Source organism: Neolamprologus brichardi, chromosome 13 (genome assembly GCF_056152115.1).
Source record: "Neolamprologus brichardi isolate AB-2024 chromosome 13, ASM5615211v1, whole genome shotgun sequence".
Classification (NCBI taxonomy): domain Eukaryota; kingdom Metazoa; phylum Chordata; class Actinopteri; order Cichliformes; family Cichlidae; genus Neolamprologus; species Neolamprologus brichardi.
In genome coordinates this window covers 21,404,144-21,417,278 of record NC_142116.1, presented here as the reverse complement: position 1 = coordinate 21,417,278, position 13,135 = coordinate 21,404,144, and the positions used below count along the sequence as shown (strand labels likewise).

Genomic DNA, 13,135 nt, shown 5'->3' with positions numbered 1-13,135 from the left:
ATTGTTCTCAGAGCCCGTTTGCATTGAACAAAGCGCTTCTGTTCCAACTCTCACCTCTAGTCAGGTTGTTCCTAGAAAAGTCATCCTTTACCTTCCTACAGCCGGCTCTCTTGGGAAAATCAAAAGATGAACTTTGTGCAGGAAAGTAATTTATGATGTAATTGGCCAGGATCTGCTCAGGGGGAATTGTGTTTTCCAGCCATGTTTTCTCAACATTAGCGTGTCCCCCATTAGCCGAACTTTTCAAAGAGAGCAATTTCTCCAGGAGGCGGCATTTAATTATGTTTGGAGTGTGAATAGGTGTGTTCTATCGATTCCAGATAGTTCTTTATCCAAGGAGGGCTTGTCACGTGTTAAGCAACTGATAGAGCTTCCTATACTTAATATATTACTAAAAAACATGAAAGGCTGATGATGTGTTAGTGGTGGAAGTGATAGATCTGCATTAATATTAAGTGAGAATAAGATGTACCTAATCAATAATTCAAATCTGGTTTTGACTCTTGATGTAGTCCATAGGGAGTCTTTAATGGTCAGCGGTGGAATTGAAATCAGGAAAAAGAATATTTTATGTTATCTTCTCTGGCAGCTGATTTGCTCTCGACCCATTGAGATACGTGGCGAGCTTATTGATAGGAGATCCTTCCTGATGTTGGCTTAACTTTGATGTCAGAATCAGTTACAGGGCCGGATTACCTGTCATGTCATATTATTGTTGTTTATAATGTCTCAGATTGATCAGAAATGGGTTGATTCCTCCTGAGAGCACAAAGGAAGCATTGATAAAGTGTTTACATCTAACATATGTGCACAGGCATGGAAGCCATGATGATTTTTTTTTCATTTTAGTATGATATGATGCCACATTTATGGGAATTAATGTTACTTTGCCCACAAGAGACACCTCATGTACTTGGGTGCACAATCATACATGCACAATACACTGGCCTCCCAAACGATTGAGTCTGTGGAAACTCTCTTTCGCTCCCTCTCTCTAACATTACATTGATAGTAAAGCTTCAGGTTCCACAGGTAATCTAACCTAGGAGAAGGGGCGATAATAGCCACACTGGCAGAGTGCTTGTTTGTAATAAGAGAGTGGGTGAGGAGTCAAAGGTGAAAAATGAGTGCGATATTGAAGGAGGGAGGAAGCTGTAAAAGGACGCTTGTGTTTATCTGTGATTATTAGCGCACCTCACACCCTGAGATGAAAGAGGCTTTTCAGACCCAGGAAGTCTAATAGAACAGACAAATTTTGGATTTCCTTCCGGACGGATGCCATTCTGTACGCACAATGTGATGTGACATGCCAAGTGTGATTATAAATGACACAATTGCATCCTGAGAGATGGTGCCTTGATGATAGGCTGGCACTTTTTGCACTTCACCTCTGCGTCCATAACTATTGAGACAGGCATTTCACTATAGGATTATATGATGTAAGAGACATTATGCATTCATGTCTGTTTGGGTGTGTATAGTCTACCTGTGCTGCGAGGGAATGCAAATCATTATAACTTTGGTATGGAAACTACAAAAGAACTCCAGAAACCACACTGGGCAGCTTGTCACAACTAATTTGAATAATCGTTTGTTGATACTCCGTGTTCTGTCCACTCCGTGCAGTTTGAGACTAAAATCCCAGCCGAGCTTTAAGTGATTCTCATTATTATGTCTGTATGTTTTCACCGTGAGCTGCTCGTTTTGGCGGTTGGATTTAGGACACTAAAGGGATTCACTTCATTAAATAGACTCATTGTATTAGATTCTCCAAAATAAATTATTGCCAACCTGGCTGAAGTTAAGAAGAATCACCCCGTCATACGAAGAAAGCAAATCATACATTTCACTGTGACAGAGTGACCGCTGCTTCAGACAAGGAATGCCTCAGCGTGATGGCACAACAGTTAAAACAACATCTTTATATGAGCGCCGGGGCCGTCGCAACTGTCTCGGAAAGTTCAGCACGGCTGGGGTTTGGCACCGAGTCGTCCACAGCTGTCAGACTCTACATTTGCGACGACGACACTGTCGCATGGCCTTTGGTAACCTAACCTGGCATTCCTTTGCTGACCTCGAACAACAACATGAAGATTCTGTTCTCCTAATAAGTCAAGCTTAAGCTCTGCAAATGCACACTTGGGCTTCAGTGCAGGTTTGAGAAGTATGACTAGAGATATCAAAGAAACTACTTAAGTAACGTTATGTTCCATTATTCTCATAAATGGTTGCATCAAGTATTTTAAACCAACAAGTAGATCTATGTTATGATCCTTAGATATAAAGCGGTTTCTTAATCAATTGCAATGAACACTTACACTAAAGGAAAATCATCAGGAATGCAATTTTTAAAAAAAACTATGCAAAAAGAGTTATACATGTAAATCGTTTTTTTAAAGTTGGAGTTTATTTGCTTAAACCTTAAAATACAGTGACTGTTAAGGTAACAAACGTCACATAGACAAGGAGTTATGCTTACTTGCACAGTCACCACCTAAAGTCTTGTTTTGATCCATGAAAATAACTAATAACAAAAAGCAGGTTTTGGTGGAACTAGACATGTACTACACTTACATAAAGCATTACCTTTATGTACAGAGAAGACAGTATGTTCCTGTATGTAAGGGATAATGACACCTGGAGGAATATACTCATTTACAGTGATAGGCATATGCTACAGTCCTGGACTGATCGCTGTTTTGCTGCTAGCTGCTTCACTGAATCACAGATTAAACACATCATTTCCAGCCATGAGACAGAGCTTGTATCATCTGTAGGATTTTTTTCATTAGGCACTAATAATTTATTAAGCTGTTCCTGGTGACTAATTACTTGTTGATTACGTGGAAATTAAAATTTTGGACTTATAATTAAGTCTCAGAGTAGGAAAAGAGTGGAGCTAACATTAGCAGCTATCACTGACAACCTTCTACATTTGCAGGTCTGTTTGAACACTCCTGCGCTCAGTCTGGTGACACACTGCTCTAGTTGAGTGGTTATGTATATGTCAGTTACATGGCACTTTACACACAGCTGTGTTTTAGTTTTCTAAGTTAAACTGTTGTGGTTTTACAATTTCCATCTGTCCCATTTTTACTTTTTAAATCATCCAGACAGTACTACAGGGAGAGGGGGAGTAACACTACAGAGATTCACCACCCAAGCGGCACTGTGCAAAAATAGAGAACAAACTGATAATCAAAGTCTTAGTATTTTTCATTCTGATTACTGAGGGTAGCAACATTTAATTGTTTAATAACCCACTGACATGCTTCTCAGGTTTAGATACCAAATTACTTTGTTAGCTTCAGGAAAAAGTACATGGTTTAAATTAGAATACACTTATGCATAATGTTAACCAGATGTTAGAAGCTTCTCCCTCATTTTCTGGTCACAAGAGAGATTAAGCCCACCCTAATTGAGTGGGGTAGGATTAAAAGGAGTGACAGTGAAGTCACCATGCTAAAGGTTGCAAATAAAGCTGCGATCCATTTTGTCCTTTTTAAGGCCAGCGGTTATACAATTGTAGTTACAGCATACTGCGTTCGGTCAGCTATTTTAGAGAAAACACTTCCAGTCTTTGCAGAGATTTTCTTCAGTAAGAGTATTAACTTACAGGAACCTGCGATTGTCGCGTCACTCGTTCTGCTTCCTGCTTACATCGCAGTGCCAGTGTCAAGTAAGCCTGTGGTATTTTATATCACTTTGGGGAGTAACATCGGTGACTATGTGCCTGGCACGCTATTAGCCCAAATCCCTTGTTTACCTGAGTATTACAGGTAAAATGGAGATTATTATCCCTTTCTTGGGAACTTGGTTACAGTGCAGAGTGAGATCAGGCTCCTGTTGCATCCAAAATTGCTGTGATTAGGACACATAATCCAGTATCACAAGGGAGTAACCACAATGGCTTGAATATATTCCACCTGACATTTAGTTCAGCCAGATCTCTGATTGGCACTTGATTAGCAACTAATCCATGTCATTATCTCCTTCAGTGAAATTAGTTGAGTAGAAAATGGTGTCGTAAATCACAGAGGTAGGACTAAGGAGGGGCTTTGATCAGTGTACAGCTCTAAAAGAGCTAGGAGGAGAGTTGAAATATGTTGTTGCCATGGATACTACAAAAAAATAGGTGAGAGGCAATATATGGCTCAGTGGTTTCAGGAATATGCTTGGTTTTGTGTGGAAACAGCAACTCTCGGTGTGGGAAAAAGTATTGACAAAAGTTTCGGTTCTTATCTCCTGATCTGCCCTCGCATAGAGTTGGCAGAGGCTGAAGTTTAGATCCACCTTGATATAAGTGACTATTTATCTCCGTTAGATTATGAACTGATATGCAGACCTCTCCGTTTCCTGCCAGGTAAAATACAGAAACCCTCCCCCCGTTTCCTGCCCACCCCGGCCTGCCTTCTTTGGCTCCAGTCCTGAACCTAACCCTCAGAGGAGTGGAAAATAATTAGGAGAGAAAATTGCTGCTGACACTATTTCTGAAAAGCAGGGTATTGTAATGAGAGCAGAGCAGGTATTCATTGTGTCTGAGGGAGCGATTGAAAGCCCTTGGTTTTCGGGCTGCCTGGGAGAAGCCCAGGGAGAGTAAGCAGAGCTTTGCTGAGTCCCTTAATGCATGTGGGAACGGAGCCTTGAGAGGACGAGGTAGAGGTGTCTTCAACAATGGCAGGAGCCAAGGTTACAGCTGAGTAACTAATTCAAACTGCTCTAGACTGACACACACACTCATACGCACACACTCTTGTCTCCTTTGTCTCTCTCAATATGTCTCTCCCTCTGTCTCTTGCTCTCTTCTAGTTCCCATTATGTGTTCAGAGAGATGCCGTCCAGCCACTGCTCAAAGTTATCTTCATTAGCTGTGTGGACCTGCTGGAGTGGCTGCTCTGGGAAGCTTTTTTCTGAGCAAGGCACTCAGAGAAGATGAATAAATGTTTTGTCCCACATAGGCCCAGCCTAAAGCAGTGGCAGGCTGCGAGGAGAGAGATAGATGAGGTATTAACTGTTATATTTTTCAGCGGGGGCCGAGGAAGCCCAGTGGTGGGGTTGATAGAAGCAGATGCTGCCGCCTGAATATTAAACCAGTTAAATGAAATGTCCTCTATAAAGAAGTCTTAATAGGAGTTAAAATATAGCACTGTGCTCCACTGGTTGTGTATAACGGAGCTGAGCACATGCTCATCTCAGGGCTGCTACTTGACATGTGATTCAGCCTAAAAGCTGGGATAAAAAGAGGTCACTTTGATCGTTTCTTAGTGCCGTGATGCAGGTGCAGCATCAGGATGATGAGTTAGCATTTGAATGATTACTGCATCTAAGGATAATGAAACAGGGACACAGAAATAATGGCGTGCACGAGTCTTTTGAGACTGCTGAAACACGTGGTGCTGTGGCTGATGACAAAACTTCATTAGACCTATAGAATTGAAATCCACTGAGCTTAGATGGCGCAGCTGCAAAATATGACAACAAATGATGTTTTACTGATGCTTAAATACGTCGATGATCCAAATAAAAAGTAATTCATTGTTTTTTCTTGTTGCTTTGATGTTTTATTGTGACGGAGAGTGAACAGACTTGTCCTTTCTCTCCAACGAATGTTAATGCCATTCTTAGTTAATGAAAATCTAAGACCGCCTTTGTAATGTTGCAGGCATCCATAATAGAAATCTGCAGGGAATAATGGTGAGATCCCACTTAAATGAGAAAATAAATTGATGGCCAAATTGCATGTGGGTCATATCTCCACTTATGGGAACTCAGATCTGCTTTTAGTTGCCTAAATAATGGACAGAGAAAACTGTACTCACATTCAGGTTTAGATTGCCTCCACTCTGCAATTTAATTTCAAATTACAAAGTACATCTGAAACCTCTCTCTGTTTCTGTGCTTCTCTGCTCCTCTCTATAGCTCTTTCTCAGACACAGAAATAAACACGCATATTACCCACAATGCATCTGCTGTATTCCATCCATTTCTGTGAAGTGGTTCAAGTAAAGCAGGTAAATTAAATCTGTGGCTTTGCCATTCGAGATTCTGGCAATCACCCAGATCAGTTTAGCATCTCCTTCTGTATTTCCAGGCACTGTGAAGAAATTTCCAGGCTTTTAGGGGCGCACGATGCACAGCGACACATTCAGTAACATCAGAAAAAGTAGCTAATGCAACTATGAACAGGGGGTGCGGTGAAATAAAATCAGAAACTATTATCTGCAATCTGACTTTTCAGGTACTGAGATAAAACACAGAATCCCATGTGCTTTTGTTCACTGTGTTCCTGAGGTGCTTGTAGGTAAAAAGATCGGTTATGCTCAGTAGTGATGAGTGTAGTTGGAGTGTCTGTAGAGGGCGGACTCCCACGGGAACTCTGCACAACAGAGGAGGGCAGTATAATATTTTCCAAACCTGGATGTCTTCTTATGACCATTAGAAGATGGTAGTTTGCTTTTCACCTGTGCAAATGAAGCATTGATATTGATATTTGCTAAACTGTGTCTCCTTCCCTATTTCAAGCTACAAGTTTTTTTTATTTAAGGGATAATTTGCCTTCAGAACTGACTTAATTCTTTGTGCCACAGATTCTTTAGAGATTTTGCTCCATAACCTTACACATTTGCTGTAGATTTGTCAGCTGCACATCCATGATGTGAATCTCCCGCTCCATCACATCCATCTGTTGGACTGAGTTCACTATGTTCAAGAAATCGGTTAGAGATTGTTTGAGCTTTGTGACACTTTGCTTTAGCCAGTTGGACGCAGCCATCAGAAGATGGGTACACTGTGAGCATAAATAGATGGACATAGTTTGCAACAATATTCCGGGAGGCTGTGGTGTTTAAATGATGCTCGGTTGATACTAAAGGACCCAAAGTGTACAAAGAAGATATGTCCCACACCATTACACCACCAGCACCCTGAATTATGTGATATAAGGTAGGATAGATGGATGCAATCCTGGTCCTACCATCTGAATTTCACCACAGAAACTGAGACTCATCAGGTCAGGAAACATTTTTCCAATCTTCTACTGTCCAGTTTTGGTGAACCTGTGTGAATTATAGCTCAGTTTCCTGTTCTTAGCTGACAGGAGTGGTGAGTGACGGCTGTAAGCCATCTGCTTCAAGGTGCAGAGTATTGCACGTTCTTCTTCTGCATAGCTTGGCTATTTGCGTCACTGATGTCTTTCCATCAGCCCGAAGCAGTCTGTCCATTTTCCTCTGACCTCTGACTTCAACGAGGCATTTTCACCCAGTGAACTGCTACTTACTGGATATTTTCTCTTTTTTTGGATCATTTTCTGTAAACCCTAGAGATGGCTGTGTGGGAAAAGCCCAGCAGATCAGCAGTTTCTGAAAAACTCTGGCCTATCTGGCATCAACAACCACGCCACGTTCAAAGTCGCTTTACTCATCTTTATTCCCCATTCTGATGCTCGGTTTGAACTTCAGCAGATCAATTTGACCAGCTCTACATGCATAAATTGCCTAAATCCATTGAGTTGCTGCCACATGATTGGCTAATTGGATATTATGCACATTAACACACCGCACATTTAAATAGGTGTACCAATTTGAATTGAACAATTTATGTTTGCAAAGATGCAACCAGACATTTGTGATCAATCTTGTTCGCACAGTGGATATTATAAAAATGCCAAGCCCACAGCCAGCGCTACATCTGCTCTTGTTGTGTTAAGTAGCTTTCATTGGCACCACAGCGATCCCTCCTCATATCCACATCACTGTCAAACTCTTGTTACTTTTTTGAAAAGCCATCAGGATTTGTCTCTGTCAAGTGCCTGTCCTTCAGTCCATTAAAGATGATTGATAGAGCTAGAAAATCTTCCACCCAGCTGTTGTTGTTGACTCATCTCTGAGAGATTGAAAGGAGCGGAGAAAAAGACCATCCCTCATCAAAAGACCTTTTGTCTGTGTTGACGATGTGAAGCAAAATAGATTTTAGAAGATAGGTTATAACTAATCTCCAGCCTTTTTTTAAGATGTTTTTTCTAGCTTTGTATAGGAATAATTATTAGATTATAGATGAAGATGGTGATTAGTCACATTTTTCTTTAATCTGAATATTACAAAAATGTTATCCTGCAGGCTCTTAATTGTCTGATCTCAACTCTTTTAGTTTTGATAGATAAAGTTAATCTGGGAGGCTTTTCCCCTCCATTGATCTCGTCTTAACGAAGAGCAACCAAAAAAATGGGTACGTGTGGTTGTCCAACTGCCACTGTTTCCTCCTACCTCTGTTTTCCTCTAATGGCCTGTGAGGATTTTTACAGGACAACTTGAAGAGGATTTTATCATGTTTCAGTGTGATTGATAACATGCTCTTGGGGGGATGTCAGGCTTTCAGAGACGGATAATGCGGATTTCTATCTCTCTGCCTTCTCCTGTAAGACGTGCCATCAATCAGATGTATCATGGCCTTAACCTGGTAAAATTAAAACCTTAGATAGGTGGGGGGATGGGCAGGGGTCTCCGTAGAACCAGGACACACACATCAACCGGGAGCATGACAGAATCAGAACACAGATCCACGTCGTGGCAGGCTCACCGCAGAGAAGAGGGTGGATTCCACAACGGGCCAGAAAATACAGTTAATGATCGGACTGCATATCGCTGTTGACAGAGGAGAGAGATTACAGGAAGAACAGTCTCATTTTCACTGTGTGCGGAGGCGTTATTAGATCCTAGCCCAGCTAATTTCATTCCTAGGCTTGTCAATATTTACCAGCAATAGGCACAGCACTCTATGGCAGACGCAGCCTCCCTATAGAGAGGAGATAGAGCACCAGGGAGCTGATTTGAAAACGTAGACATTCACTAACCGGAATCAAACTCATAAACATAATTTTCAGCTTGTTGCTGGTTGTTTGTTTTCTCATGATAAAGCACGCAAACTCCTAATTAGCCCAGCTGGCTTGGGATATGTCGAGTGCCTGGTTTTACATGCTTCTCCTCAGGTAGGCCCTTACCTCTCTTTGTATGTCTGTTTGTTTCAGTTGATGGCTGCATACACAAAGCGGCTGGGTCCTGTCTGTATGACGAGTGTCACTCGCTAAATGGCTGTGAAACCGGCAAAGCCAAGATCACCTGCGGCTATGATCTCCCTGCAAGATGTGAGTATCAGTAATTATTAGCTTTTTCTGTTTGTTTTTGTAATGTGCGCCGAGGTGCCTTCCAGGATAATTCTCTAATTAAAACTGTTGCCATTGAGAGCTACATCACCTGACAGTGAACATTAAGAATTAGCGTTAAGTGCACTTTCCAACATTAATCTGTAAAGTTTTTATAAAATAGCTCATTTCTTTTCAAACACAAGGCTTCTGAACCAGCTGGCAGATTGCTCTTACTTTGCAATATTGCCAAAAAATCATTTGTAGGGATTAAAAAAAATACTTTTTTGTCTTTTGATTGCTTTTAGACTTAAAGAATTTTGTCATTTACATGTATATGTGTATTATATTTCAACCTGAGGCCATTGCTCCTGTCATTTTTGGATAAAGATGATCGCTTTTGCAAACTAAACACAAGCACACATGGCCCCACATGTCTTATATACACGCTTGTATGCTCTCATATAATGACTGAGGTCATTAGTGACAAAAACAGAGTGGGACGCATTTGATGTTGAACAGAAGAACCTGTGAATTCAAATTACTTAGTTTTTAGAGCTCATTTGTAATAAACAGGGAATTGTTATTTGGAAGATAATTAATATGATTGGTGCTTGTTGTACTGCTGGATGAGAGTGTCGTCTGCACACAAACAAAGACATTAACGAAGCTATTAGTTGCTTAATTTGATTGATTTTTCATCCCTGATTTATTCCGTTAACACATCACATAAATCTTGCTATCATGAAGATGAATGAATAAACGATCAGAATTTGGACTGCACAGTTTTCCTTTTCCCTCTGTAACGGACATAATGTTTTTTAATCAAGTTAAGAAAGCCAACGTGTGTTTGTCGTAGATATTTCCAAACGAAATTCTTTTCCTAATCGTCCTTAACACACGTGTCACTTTTCAAACTTTGTCACGAGCTCCTTTCCTTGCAAACTTGAAATGGAAAACATGACAGGAGTGAAGAAATGTCACTTGGTGTAATTCGGTCGAGACAAACGTCCCAGCAGTCCTAACCTAACCCTGAAGGATTTCCGTGAGACAGCCAAGAGAAGACATTGAGGCTCAGATGAAATTAGGTTGTGTTAATACGGTATGTCGTAAAGATGTCAAACAAATGGAGCAGATAAACTGCGAGTCTGTCTTGTGGGCAGCAAGTTTAAGTGTCTGCAGATCCAAAACAGGGTGCACCGTGACAATTTAATAACCTGCAATGTCACCTGGGAGCAATCACGCTGCCATTGGGTACTGTTATTGTAATTATCTCTGGGCAAAACACCTTCTCTACGCTGATAACTCGTTATAGATTGTGTAGTTCTTTACCAGGAACAGCCGGTTCATTTTTGAATGTGATGTTATTTTATATTAAAGCATCTTTACTCCGAGCCAGTATCATCTTCTAGCTCTGATCACTGTCATAATAGCGTCGTCTCTCGTCTGCTCTCGGGGACTGACAGTTGCTCTACTCTTCTTTGTGAGCTCAGCTCTGACAAGCCTAAAGTCTATCCACACTTTGGATTTCATTCTTCTTTTCTTTGCATTAATTTCTGTCTCTGACTTATTTGTTCCACCTCCACACACATTATGAAGCTGCCGTGACTGCAAACAACATCTTTTCACTGTACAAAATCTCAAATAATAGTCTGTCCACCCACTCACCACGGAACAAAGTAAACAAACACGACAGCAGACAATTTTCTCATTTTTGAATTTCCCTAAATTCAGGGATGTCACATGTAGGCGTATCAATAAAAGGGTAAAAGCTTGCAGTGAAATAGCAGAATATATTTTTCATTAATTGAAAGTTAATATGATGTTAATGGCCCTCTGCTGTGGCTAAAGCTGAATACATAAACTGGATAAAATGAGTTTTTAAATGTGTATAATGAACTGAACGTAGCAGATGGATCATCACCATTGATGAGAGAAGTGTCTGTTGCAAAATAAGCCCTGTGGTCAGTCTCATGCTTAGAAGCAACTCCCCCCCCTTAGAGAACATCTAAGCATAGGCTGCTTCTTTTTATTTCCATTTATAATAATTATAACAAATCTTAATTATATATGTCAGTCTAAATAATGTAGAATACAGTTTGAATTTTGATCTTTATATGGTAAAATCAAACTGAGGAACATGATCCCTGGATTTTAAATAACATAAGGTTGTTTGATACAGATGCCAAAGGAAGAGCAAGCACATGCATGAGTGAAAATTCAAGAAATGCATTATAGACGTGTGACAAATGAAGGGAAATCCCAATGTGATGGTCCACCGTGTCTCTCCATTGATCCTACTGAGTCAGCCTATCACATTACTGCACATTACTACCCTAATGCAGGCACAGAGGCTACTTTCAAAAGCATAAGGTCAGTTTTTATCAACCAAAGCTGAATAAAATAAATAACTCCATGAAAGTTCATGAAAACAAACAAGAACAGCAGCAGCAAAGGTGCAGAAAAAAAAACATCAGGAACACACAGATAGGAACACAAAAAAACACACACGCAAAACTAGGCACAGATCTGGGCCTCATGCCAAAATCCAGGTTTAGTAAAACTCACTAGAAATACATTTAACAAAACTCTTCAGATTAAGGATACACACATTTAAATCTAACAGATTTTTTTAAAAGCCACTCCATGATTCCTTCCCCGCTGCTACATTTGAACCAGGTAACTAACGTGCTTATATGGATGTCAACGCACGTAGCGAAGCACCTTAATTTGGGTGTGCCTAATATCAAGAAAACGGTGTCTTATCTGTTTCTCCATATTTTTATCTTCAGTTCCTGCCACGTTTTGCCCCTATCACGTTACAACTGAGTAATTCGATTTAAAAATCCAATCTCTGGCCCTATGATAGATTGAGGGACTGTCCAGGGTGTATCCCGTCTCTTGCCCTGTGACGGCCGCGGTAGTCTCCAGCCTCCCTGCCCATCCTGTTCTTTAAGATAAATTTCATGGCTCACACATGTTCATAATTTTCAGTCCTTTGGATTAAAATGGAGGCTCTGCTCTTTATTTACTCATTGATATAGTGAATCCTGGTTTTGGAGCTCCGCTGATGATGGCTTTCTTTAATTACTGATACACTTTCTTGATCCAGAGTAAAATACTCAAATTTGATCAACTCAAAAACCCAGACTCGAAGGTTTTGGTTGGACTCACACTTTTTTCCTGGAACAGTGCAGAAGTGTGCATTAGAGACAAAGGTGTGGGAGCTGAGTTAGGGTTCATATCTCATTGTGTTGCCTCTCAAAACCAAACCAAGCAAAATTGTTGTTATGTTCACAGCACATGTTGTTTGCCACATATTGATTTCTGTAGCTGCAAAGACATTTAAGCTGTCAAACAACACTGCGGTGTCTGGATTTAATTTGTGAGACAGATATCATATGAACCAACCTGTTATTGAACTAACAAGTGAACACATATTTTATTTTACATTGTTAGAATTTTCACTATGTAGTAACTCCATACTGTATCAACAAGCGAAAGATCCCCAGTTCAATCCCCGGAGGAGACATAAATCCTTTGGGGTTGCGACCCGAGGGGCATCCGGCCTACAAGCTCTGCCAAATCAAACATGCTGTGCTGCGGTGACCCCTTGTGAATAAGGGAACAGCCAAAAGCAGCTTTAGTAATTTCAGCATAAATTAAACTTTTTCATTTTTAAATTGTTAACAACAAAATATAATTTTTGTGTCTCACTGCATGCAAAACCGCTTCTGCTGACGCATATCTGCAGATGGTGGCTCCACGGCTCTTCCAAAGTGAGAAGAACACAGACAGATGGACTATTTAGCGTTTACATCTTGGCAAAGCACAATATTTCCACCGTGGGCATTCTCTTTCTAGTTTTTCCTGAACATTAGTCGGCTTCTCACAATTTTCTATAAACATATAAATCTCTTAGAGGATTGCAGCCTTCTTTGGGGACTCCCCTCTCTGGAATCTATTCCACTGGATGTAATTAGACAGTCTAAACATACA

At 40.5% G+C, this 13,135-nt stretch overlaps 1 protein-coding gene across 1 annotated transcript in view; it reads left to right on the top strand.

Moving 5' to 3' along the window:
- Positions 1-13,135, top strand: part of macrod2 (mono-ADP ribosylhydrolase 2) — a 409,646-nt gene that overhangs the window by 163,061 nt on the left and 233,450 nt on the right. The window contains exon 5 of the mRNA XM_006806942.3: positions 9,023-9,139. Coding sequence (XP_006807005.2) covers positions 9,023-9,139 — 117 coding nt within the window. The remainder of the gene's footprint in view (positions 1-9,022; positions 9,140-13,135) is intronic.